General features: G+C 39.8%; 1 protein-coding gene across 2 annotated transcripts; it reads right to left on the bottom strand.

Moving 5' to 3' along the window:
• Positions 1-10,683: 10,683 nt before the first annotated feature.
• Positions 10,684-11,951, bottom strand: LOC141431907 (coiled-coil domain-containing protein 97). Of its 2 annotated transcripts, none has more exons than XM_074093198.1 (2): positions 11,816-11,951; positions 10,684-11,733 (listed from the first exon to the last, which is right to left on the bottom strand). In XM_074093198.1, exon 2 carries the CDS (start codon positions 11,717-11,719, stop codon positions 10,685-10,687), a length of 1,035 nt encoding a protein of 344 aa, XP_073949299.1. In that variant the 5' UTR covers positions 11,720-11,733; positions 11,816-11,951; the 3' UTR covers position 10,684. The 2 variants fall into 2 exon arrangements, with proteins under 2 accessions (XP_073949299.1, XP_073949298.1); XM_074093197.1 differs by having other exon boundaries at positions 11,835-11,950.
• Positions 11,952-12,325: the final 374 nt, after the last annotated feature.

Below are 12,325 nucleotides of genomic sequence, written 5' to 3'. Positions count from 1 at the left end.
GAGAGACCTATAAAACGTCGCCAAATAACAGTTTCCTATGTCAGATTTTTATAATTCCAATTAAACTTGCGAACCGCCATTCATCAACTTCACCTGTAACATGTGATATTAATTTCAAAGAAGACAGGAAGCGGCTAATGAGATCGAAAGAGTCGTTAATTTAATTTACATAACAGTGGCCTACATGTTCGTGGCTTCGGAATTGAATATTCGATAAAATTTTGCTTAACCCACTATGGATTTTGGTTATAATTTGGCGGACCGCTAGGCCACCGTGAGTATTGTATGGTAATTCTGCGGCCGCGACAGGAGGGGAATCCATATTAGTCATTATTGTGTGACAGCGGCGGCGTCCGCGCAGCCTGCGCTGACCTGCGCCGAGAAAGCGCTGCCGGCACCAGGGTTACCATGTGTCCGACGTTCGTCAGGATCGTTCCTTATTACAGCATAACTGCAAATTTGTCCAAATTTTTTTTGTTAATTAATTGAATTTCACAAAACTTTATTAAAGGACAGGGATTTTAAAGGAAGACTACATGTTTCTCTGACCATTTGTCAAGCTCTGCTTCTCATTTAACGTCCTTTCGCATGTTTAAGGAACAAATAATAAAGAATATAATCATAATCATCATCATCATGTCAGCCGAAAGACGTCCACTGCTGGACATAGGCCTCCTCCAAGGCCTATTCAGACTCAGACCGGTCTTGAATATAATAAAATAAAAATAATAAATTGATTTCCAAAATTCATACAGTCAAGTGCAAATATATCGACACGGCTAAAGATACAAAAACTTACTTTACTGTAGTTACTTCACTGTAGATCAGCAACATACAGAAGAACTAACTGAATATATCAGTGTTTTTTATATATTAAATGATATTGTAACGGATAACTCACGTCTCAAAACCGAGTTTAGCTCGGCATGTTTCGGGCTATTTCGTAGCCCTTCTTCTCAGGAGCACGCGAACGCGACTCGGCGGCTGCCGCAACACGCACACTACGCGTCACCGCTCTGCACAAGCGCGAGCACTACAATTAAATTTGAATATAATAATTTATATTACAATATCATTTAATATGAGTGAGTCTCACGGTAGTTTCATGTTTTTTATATATTTCCTAAGTATACCTTTAGTAATTTTTTCCCACTGCCACTGTCTCACCCATGTTAACATACCTGGTTACCCTGGACACATCTACATCGTAACTACTCATTATTATACAGCTGTATTAATTAATTTCCATGTATTTCAATTCATCTCATCAGTAAGCTGATTTAATAGGGTAGCTGCACAATAAGCGTTTTGGGTGCTTGAGGCTGAGTAATATGTGTCTCGCAAACCTAAACAATAAGTACCTACCTTCTCTAGCAGTTACAGCAATAATTAAATCATTCATACTCGCTTACATAAGTAATATCATGGCATGACAATCATAATAAAATTAATGTTACTTTCCTGTTATTTCTAAAGTAACTTAAATATCTAAAACAACTTTTATTTCTTTGCAACTTTAAGCCTCGTTTAGATTTGCAAGAAAAATCGTGCAAGTTGCATTACATTGCGGTGCTCGATTGACCACCACAAACTCGTTGGCTTTACGGCCTCGCAATGTAATGCAAATTACACGATTTTTCTTGCAAGTCTAAACTCGGCCTTATAGTGAGGCTCACCGGGCCCTCCTCATCGGACGGAGGGCGCAAGCCAGCCGGGGCGGCGCATTAGTACGGAGCCCTACACTGCGCATGGCCTGACAAGCACTTGACTATTGCAGTTTTTAGGGTTCCGTATCTAAAAAAGGAAAAACGGAACCCGCAGTGGAATCAAAACCTATAAGTAGAGTACTTCCTGTAGACCTGGAATCATAAAATTTGGCAAGAAAGAAGGTCTTACAGTACATGTAAAGGAAAAAATCTGAAAATCGCTAATTTGTTGCTCCTCCACATTTTTTAGGGTTCCGTACCTTGAAAGGAAAAAACGGAACCCTTATAGGATCACTTTGTTGTCCGTCCGTCCATCTGTCCATACCCTTTTTCTCAGGAACGCGTGGAGGAATCAAGCTGTAAGTATCGAATACTCATAATTATCTGCGGTCCCTTGAAGCCTTGAAAAAATCAAACTTTTAAGTCAACGCAATCAACATAATAATCAAACTTGAAATTTGGTGTGAAGGTAGCTATTATAACACAACCAACTATTTTTATGTGTGTGCTTACACTGGATGTATTAAATCACTCGGGAAAAGCGGGAAATATCTTCACAACACACGATTCCCGTTTAAATTACATACCTATAAATGTGTACGGAACCCTCGGTGTGTGAGTCCGAGTCGCACTTGCCCGGTTTTTTTTATTTTAAACTTATTTCATTCGAAAGTGATGGTTCATTTCGATACTATGTAGAGCAAGGTGGCGTAGTGGTACACGCGTGGTGGTGGTTTTTTTTTTTCGTTTTTTTTTCTTTTTCTATTGTGTTAAATATTTTATATTTTAGAGGGAAAAAACAATCGGATAAAACGGACAAAATCCTCGAGGCATGAATATGAGACTCAACGATCATTTCCATACAAATTTGTACGGAACCGTCGGTGTAAGAGTCCGATGGCACTTAAACGGTTTTCTCATTTCATTACAATGCAAGCAGCTTACTGGCGTGGAGCTGTAACAACTCGATCCCCACCGAGTTGCCCAAAATTTATACGTGACGTCAGTGATGACAAGTAGGTATGGCAAAGTTTTGTATACTAAATGGAATCCTGTTGCATCCGTAGATAGATAGACATACCTAACTCACAATCTCTTACTCTCCGGGTTGCCTTAAGAAAATGTTAGCTCCACGCCACTGGCAGATAGGTATGATCACCAGCAGCGATTTTCGAGCTTAAGGCGTGCGAGGATGTGTTGTGAGGAAGGGTGGAAGTAGGTACCGTTTTTGGCCATCCTAGCACCGTTTTTGGACAGTTGACATTTGAAGTAATAGGTATTAAAACGATATGTCTATAAATGGCCATATACGGTATACATAGTGGCCACACGGTGTTGCAGGTGGTAGGACCTTGTGCAAGGTCCGCCCGGATTGCTACCACCATCTTGCTCGCTAATCCTGCCGTGAAGCAGCAGTGCTTGCACTGTTGTGTTTCGGCGTGGAGAGTAAGACAGCTGGTGAAATTACTGGCACTTGAGGTATACCATCTTAGGCCTCTAGGTTGGCAACGCTTTATGGGCGGTGGTAATCTCTTACCATCAGGAGACCCACTTGCTCGTTTCATCCTCATCCCAGCCTATATACGTCCCACTGTTGGGCACCGGCCTCCTCTCAGAACAAGAGGGCTTGGGCCATACTTCTACTTCTTCTTCTAGTGCGGATTGGGAACTTCGCACGCACTATTGAATCGCTTCGCAGGTTTGCCATTCAGTAGAATTTAAAAAAAAAGGTAGGTATTTCTGCCCAATGGGTCATTTACCAATAGAAACGCTTAATTTACTTAGCCTCGCACAGCACATCTCTGGTGGAAACAGCTGAGTGGAGCGAGGCGAGGTAGGTAAATTACTTATGCGTTCCTATTATTGGTTCATGATCATGAAAAGCACATTCTTCGCGACGCATCCACGCACATCTCTGGTGGAAACGCGGAGCTCTACGTTATCGTCGAACGATTCTACAGCTAAGGCGTAAGATAGGGTTGTGCGGACGCAGACCGGGACATTTAAAGAAAAGGTAGTAAACGTAGAAAAAAAGGAACTTCTATTACAACAATAAGTAACTCTAAAGGTTAAGTCCTTGCCTAAGCACAAAATAACTTTTAACACAGTCATTCAATGCCAGAAACCCGCCAGTCGGTTTCTCTGCTCTATTCGTAGGCGCTTTTCGCTACAAAGTTGTAAATGCACGTTATCGGCTATGTATAGCTTAGCTAAGTCGTGTTTATTGTAGGTATATTATTATTTACCAAGTAGGTAGTTACATTATTAGTTACTAAGTCCAGCCCCGTACTAAATAACTATGATTTTTAAACCGGGACCATTGGCTTGTCGGCCGGGACGCCAGGACACCGCATGCTTCAAACCGGGACATGTCCCGGCGTACCGGGACGTATGGCAGCCCTAGCGTAAGAGTATGTAAGAAGGTGTATAAATTATAACTTTGAGCACCGTAACCGCTCATACACTTCTCTTTGCTGCTATAAAGTAATAGCCCTGGGCGCAGGTCCTATTCTACGAAGTGCAAAATTCGAACTTCGTATCTTGCCGTCCCGCTGGCGCTAATTCTTATTTTTACTAAAGTTTTGGCGAATTATTTAGCAATTATTAACTACTGTTTATCCCTATTTTTATTTAGGCAAAATTTCATTTCCCCACTCAACATTTCGCAACTAATGATTTGATAAATGATTATTATGCAAATTATTACCTGCGATTTTTTTAAGATGTCATTTGTGTTTTCGTCAAATGCGTTGATCGGCATTCCTTAATTTAGCAAGCAAACAAGCAAGCAAGCCAATGTTTTTTTTCCTTCTGTTACAAAAAAAAAACCTAACATCGAAGGCTAAAGCGGAAGCTACGCTACGCTTCGCTCCCGCCTTAGCCTTCTGAACCTAACCCATCCAAGTCGCTTCTGCTTAGTCTCGTCCTGATCGCTCGCTTCGCTCGCTCAACGCCATATAATTTAACATTTATTCATATATATATATCATGACTGATATACCTACCTTATGTGTAAAATGGCCAAATGTTTTTGACTATTTGCTATTTGCCTTAGCCAATCATTGCTAATAATTGTTTGCCACATAAAAGTGTGATGAAGTAAAATTTTGCAATATAAAAATGTTGCGTAATAAGAAAAATGCGAAGCAAAGTTATGCCAAAGATTGGTTTGCGCCAAATGAAACTTCGGCGAAAGGTTGGTTGCTAAGTGAAATTTGGCGAAAAATATTTCGCCGAAAAGGCAGTACACCCGAGATTGTCTACACCGCATCTGCGCGTCTTAAAAAGCGCTATACTTAATACTTAATTTAATTTTTTACACTGGAAACTGAAAAGTGGTGCTCCTTAGCATTTGGCATCTATAGCGATCGCTTCTCTACCCCAAGGCCGGCGCTGCTAAAGTATATCAACGTGTTAAGTTCCTACAGATATGTGTTAAAGTATATGTTCCTACAAACTCGCACCAAAACAAAACCAATGCGAAACACGCATGCAAATAATTCGCATTTCATTCACGACCAGGGTACTATGGGATATTTTTGGTAGAGGGGAAATTGTGTGTTGCTTTCTCCTGTCACAATGTGCTTGTATGGTGTTAGGTAGTTATAGACGGAATGGAATTATATGTGTTGCAGGGAAATGGCCGAATCAGAAATTTAAACAAATCTCCAAGGCATATGATCAAACCACGCAGGATGTTGAAATGGGGAATTCATTTGGGTACTTAGGTAATCATTTCCGTAGAAAAAGTCAGTCATTTGATCAAAAACCTAAATCTGTTAGATGTTAGTTAGTTGTCCTACTATCAGGAGCATTGGCATAGAGGCGTACACAATTGCGATTACTAAACGACAAGAGCTAGGCTCTTAAATAAGTAGGTAGGTACAGTCACCAGCATTAATATCTGCACAGCGGAGCGTGCAAAAATATCTGACACGTCCTTCCGGCCCTAGAAATAGAGTCGTATCAGATTTATGCACGCTTGTTGTGTCAGATATTGGTGCTGGTGACTGTACTTAGTTTATTATGATGATGAATTATAGGGAAACTTTCGTGATTTTCACTCATGGTCAAAATACCACAAACGGGACTTATCATATCACGCTAAAACACACGAGTAATTTGCCATGACGTTTCCACCACATTATGTACCTACAGTGGCCGTGGTCACGAGTCATCAACGAGTAATCATCTCATTATCATCATCCTGGTTTCATCTTCGTGGAAGGAATCCAGTAATAAATAAATAAGTGTCGGCGTCGGGATGAAGGTTCGGTGTGATGTGGTGACAAATAAAACTGACCAAGTGTGGGTAGTAGTGGGTAGGACTCGCTCTGCTAGGCAGACTTGACACCCCACACTTCAGTCTACTCGTGACCACGGCCACTGTAATGTGGTCGAAACGTTGAGGTAATATTACTTGTATGTTTTAGCGTGATAAGTCCCGCTTGTGGTATTTTGACTATGAAGTAAGTATAGGGTTTTTTGGTCATTAGAAAATTTGCACCAAACACACAAAAGTACACCTATAGTTATGTAAAAATATTTAAAAGATGAAATTAACTTTGAATTAGACAACTTACTTTTTATTTCCATAACCGGACCACAACTTTAAACATTTTATAGTAGGTAAACAAGCCACTGAACTTGTTTATTAACTATAAAAATAATCTAAAAATAACTCTTAAAATTAACTATATGTTTGGTTTGAATAAACTCCGTCGCGCCGCGACTTTATTTAACTATCAGATTAATCTAAACCTTACGTAACAGAGAAACTTAATGTCAAAATTACTTGTATCTATGAGATCACTCCATTCGTCATTTCCGATTTTTGATGGTATTGGTAACTTAAAACTATTACTTAATAGTAGATTGTACAACAAGAGCATAACACGAGCCATTTTACCCAAGATGTTCACCAAGACGGTACGGCGATGGTGTATAGACACGTCGAGGGGAAAATGGGTGCTTATCACGTCGATTGCGAGGAAATGAAATAGCAACAGTGGAAGCAATTTTTCACTTACTATTTACCTTTTATTTTTCATGCATTACTTTATATGTAATTAGTTTTTTTTTAGTTTTATTGATTTATTTTGATTGATTTGATTGATTTAGTGTCATATAAATTAAAAATGTATTAAATAAAATAGAAACTGCTTTGTTTGTGGCTGTTGACTGACACCTTGGTCTTAACGAAGATTTTATTTTATGCACTAGATATAAAAGTCATTTTATGTCGCCTAGATCCAGCATAAACACGAACTTTAAGAGCATGAGAAGTAAAAGTATTTTTGCTTTAGGACCAATGGATTGCTTGCACTCCTAGATTTAATATGCAATCTAGCCAAAAGGGCGCTATTGGGCAACGTGCAATATAAATATAAGGTTCCGTATCATCATGTCAGCCGAAAGACGACTACTGTTGGACGTAGGCCGTATACTTAGTATATGCCGCAAATATTCAATAGTTTTGGTCAACTACTTATTTTATTACTCACTCTCACTAACTTGTTAAGGCAGTAGGTCTGTGTAGTACCTAACAAAGATATCGATACTGCGATATGCATCAATAATTTTGTGATTGTGTATGTCACCGTGATGATATTGCAATCCGCACTACTGGACCAAACTCGACCGGACCTTCTGTCCGAAGCATGTCCAAAATACCTATTAGTATTTGCATGACTTGATATAACAACCATTCAAGAACTTGTAAATTTGAGCTCTACGCGCCTCGGGCTGTTGTGTGATGATATATAGGTACTTATTTAGAAAAGAAAATGCGTAAGTACCTGTGTGCTTTTTGCAGGTGGTAGGACCTTGTGCAATGTCCGCCTGGATTGCTACCACCATCTTGCTCGCTAATCCTGCCGTGAAGCGGCAGTGCTTGCACTGTTGTGTTTCGGCGTGGAGAGTAAGACATCCGGTGTAATTACTGGCACTTGAGGTATCCCATCTTAGGCCTCTAGGTTGGCAACGCATCTGCAATACCCCTGGTGTTGCAGGTGTCTATGGGCGGTGTTGATCTCTTACCATCAGGAGACCCACTTGCTCGTTTGCTATTCAGTCGAATAAAAAAAAACCTACCTATTATGTTCTTAGACTGTTTAAATTAATCCAGTAAAACCGGTTCAGTAGTGATCGTACATTGCGGGGTCAAAATCCTAATAGTTACACGAGATCGATCGAGCACCGCAGTGTAATGCATAACATACCTACACGGTAACTGTTACATACATATAGGATGACGGCACCAATCATGGACATTATGTTAATGCCCGAATTTTGTAGCTCAGCTCACCATTTATGAACTTTACTAAGTAGTTATGATCATCAGTTATCTGAACATTATAGTGTCAGATGTTAAAACCTGCCAAGAGCGTGTCGGACACGCCCGAAATAGGGTTCCGTAGCCATTACGAAAAAAATAAGTAATATTTTTCTGAGGATTTCGTATTTCGTACGGAATATTCCAAGTTTAGGTATATTTTATACCTTAGGCTGCTATTTACTCTTAAACTACTAATAATTCTCAAGAAAACTTAACGGTTATAGTTTTCCTTGTAAGTTTGATATACTTACTACCATCCTGAATTTTTTCAAATTTTTCCACCCACCGGTTTCGATCTTAGAGTAGGGGGGGACGCTCGATTTTAATGAAAATTTGCACTTTAAAGTTGAATATTTTGCAAACAAATCACTGAATCGAAAAATCGTTTTAGCAACCCACTAATAACTAAGTTTCCAATCCGCACTGGGCCCGCGTGGGAACTATGGCCCAAGCCCTCTTGTTCTGAGAGGAGGCCTGTGCCCAGCAGTGGGACGTATATAGGCTGGGATGATGGGATGATGAACCCACTAATGGTTTTAAAAGACCTATCCAACGATATAGTCCCTGTGGAAAGCCGCGGACGGACAGACAGACAGACATGGCGAAACTTTAAGGGTTCCGTTTTTGCCATTTTGGCAAATTCTTAAAATTTGGGTTAACGAAAAATAAAAACCATTATTGGTTCTTGTCCATGACTGATGCCATCACCCAACTTAATCCAACTAAACAACAAATTCAGACGTCAGAAATGTGAAATTTGCGGTCAATTATTTCGTATGCATACCGCACCCGGCTGGCCATTTGAAGAAACTGCCGCAGAGCGACAGTGAAACGCAGGCAGAGTCCAAACGATCAATTAGAGGCGACATATCCACACCTATCCTTTCAATTGTGCAACATCTCTATCTTTAGGGAGCTTGTTGTATGCACAAGGAAGTGTTACTGTTGTTATATCAGTCGGATGGTTGTTGCAAGCAGTGACGTGTCGTATTTCGTAATGCAGGGCTTACTTTGGCAAAGGTTGTGACAATAGTATTTTATTATTGGTTTCGCCTGTGCATTGCATGCCCCAATTTTTAGAGTTCCGTAGCTAAAATGGCAAAAATGGAACCCTTATACTTTCGCCATGTCTGTCTGTCCGTCCGCGGCTTTGATCAGGGACTATCTATGCTAGAAAGCTGTAATTTTGCACGAATATATATGTAAACTATGCCGACAAAATGGCATAATAAAAAAATAAAAAAAAAATCTTGGCTCCCATAGACATAAAGTAGGGGTGTTTTTTTTTCTCATCCAACCCTAAAGTGTGGGGTATTGTTGGATAGGTTTTAAAACCATTAGGGGGTTGCTAAGACGATTTTTCGATTTAGTGATTTGTTTGCAAAATATTCAACTTTAGTGCAAATTTTCATTAAAATCGAGCGTACCCCCCCCCTCTAAAATCTAAACCTATCTAAATCTAAAATTTCAATAAAACGACACGTCAAGATCGCTTACTTTCTTTCTAATGCTAAAAAAACGAAATATAGCAGTTTATCGCACAAATCCGACATTAATTCCAAGAGGCCCCTCTTCCCCACTGGGCACGTGCCCAGGACCCCGCGATGCATTGGGCCCCCCTAGTCCCTACTCCATTACTAAACGATAACCGATAGCTACTCCACTCTCGCTTGAAAATTAGGCTTATACCGAATGCAGCATGTTGTGCTCAGGGCCTCTACTCTAATAGGTGAAAGACGGCCCTGAGTTCCAAACGCCTGTTGTAAAAGTATATGATATAGATAAACCCCTCGTCTGCTTAGACGCGTATCCGTGCCAGCAGGGCTACTACGAAACTCGAAGCTCGTGTTGTGCGGTCCCTCCCGCTCTCGTATTATATAGTATAAGTGTCAGAGGGACCGCACGACACGATCTTCGAGTTTCGTAGTAGCCCTGCAGTTCATGAACTGCGTAAGCACGGATAAGTTCCAAATCTACGAAGCGGGCAACCTCTACTGACTGTTGAGTTGTCAAATTCTGAATCGACTCCCGCTTCCCGCATACGAGGGGTAAATGCTCCGAATATAACGAGGGGTGCATGGTCAAACCTGATATCAAAGTCGATCTATTTTGTAGGAATTTTAATTTTAGATGATTTACAGTGTTTTTTTTTTCAAGTCAGTTATTTCAACTTACCGGGTTCTACCGCGCACCCCTATAATGGCGATTTTCCGCCGGCGAGACGAGACGAGCGCGCCCGCCATCATACAAATTTCAATTCTAGTCTCGTCTCGCCAGTGGAAAATCACCTTAAGTGCTTCAATTTGAGATGAATATGTACTTGAAACCTTGAAACTTAGTTTGAAATATTACATACCAACAAAATTAAATGTTTTGTGAAATTCTCATTTATTGTACTATGCAGCTACTTTACTTTCTTTGACATATATTACATTATGAAGCATTAAATTAACAATTAATAGGTTACGAAATTTATCATGAAAAGCCCAGTTGAGGCCTAACCAAAAATCGTGCAAATTACATTGGGGCGCTCAATATTGACCACTTCAGACTCATTTGCTTTACGGCCTCACAATATAACGCAACTTGCACTATTTTACTTGCAGGTTTAAATTGGGCTGAAATAAAATAAGTATCAAATTTAAGTTTCAACTTGTCGTTTATTAAGATGTTTCATGAATAAGTCTAAAGGATCCTCAGAATTGCTACCAGTAGAGTTTTTCCTTCCATATTCAGAAACAAGTTTCATGTGCTCCTCCAGGTTTTCAGAATCATTTGGCTCCGAATCAAAATACCTATCTTCAGCATCTTGGGAAACTTGCTGTAGATCATCATACTGTTCATCATTATCTATGGTAGTGTAATCTATATCATCCCGACCCTCTACAAAACTACAGTACATTTCCTGAAAGAATTCTTCCTTAAGAAGTTGCCTTTCTGGAGCACTAATTGTTTGTGTTGATTGCACTTTTGGTTTAAAAGAGACCTGTTTACAAGGAGTGTCAAATTCTCCCCATTGCTGTCTTTTGAATTGTTCATCATCATCACTGTCATCACTTTTTTGTGCCTTATTCAGATCCATAGATTCAAGATCCTCTTCTAACATTTGCTCATTTTTGGTTTCTCTCATTTGATTCCTGTCAACAGTCTCTAAGATTAAATTTAAAAAAGTGAGGTTTTCAGTGTCCACTCCGTCACGCTCCTTTCTTTCAGCTTCAGTCAGGTACTGCCCCACCAACTGCTCATAAAGTAAAGGGCTCCGGTACATCATTTGCTTTTCACTGAAGTAGTCACTTTCGTCTTGTAATTTTTTCAATGCATTGTATCTTCTGTTTCTTACTCTTTTGTGTCTTGCTTCATCAGTGTGATATTGTTTCAATTCCTTAATACAATCGTGATACCCATTATTACTGCATTCTGGTTCATATTTCTCAAAGTATTCTATGTGATTCGGGGCCAAGTATTTGCCAAATTGCAAAAGAAAGTCTGTAGGAGATTGTCTGAATAGATCACAAGCCATTTGTATCTTATCCCTTGTTCGTATCTCTTTTTGATCAATGTGGGCGTTTTTAAACGATACCTTGGCACATCTTACTAAGTAATCCACAATATCAGTAATAGGGTCTAACTCTTCGCTTTCGTCATGATTATTATTTTCCATTTCATTGATTGACATGATGTAACCGTAATCTGAAAAGTTAAATGATTAGAAATTTAGATACTTTTCTGCTATTAGTTGTCGATTATATTATGACTGTTTATTTTGACTCGCTGTTTGTTGTTCTTTTAACTTTTTTATCCCCGCTTCCGCTGCAGCGTGCTATCCGCAATTCCGCATCCGCCAGCAGGGCTACTACAAAACTCAAAACTTGAAGTTCGTGTCATGCGGTCCCTCTGACACTATACTATTTAATACAAGAGCGAGAGAGACAGCACGACACGAACTTCGAGTTTCGAGTTTTGTAGTAGCCCTGCAGTTCCGCCACTTTTGACTGTTTTGTTTGACGTTTGACTGACAATATGACTTATAGACCTACGGCTACAAAGTTATCTGACCCGTTGATGAATGTGGAACTACAAAAGTCAATCATAGAAAAATGTCAGGCTAGCATTGCCAAGATGCGATCACAGCGCCGCCGTCACCGGGTCAGATAACTTTGTAGGTCTTTACGTTCCGATTCACGAAACGAATTCGCATTTTCGTTTCGATGCATCGATTAAAAACATCGATATTTATTCGATGTTGAGGTAATAACAATACATCGGTTCAATACGATACCTC

The sequence above is a fragment of the Choristoneura fumiferana genome, chromosome 10 (assembly GCF_025370935.1).
Source record: "Choristoneura fumiferana chromosome 10, NRCan_CFum_1, whole genome shotgun sequence".
NCBI lineage: Eukaryota > Metazoa > Arthropoda > Insecta > Lepidoptera > Tortricidae > Choristoneura > Choristoneura fumiferana.
Note: the sequence above shows the minus strand (reverse complement) of the source record. Positions and strands in the feature narration are given on the sequence as shown.

Bases quoted from the DNA above. Each gene is read 5' to 3' on its own strand.
- LOC141431907 (XM_074093198.1), bottom strand. From the start codon at position 11,719: ATGTCAATCAATGAAATGGAAAATAATAATCATGACGAAAGCGAAGAG.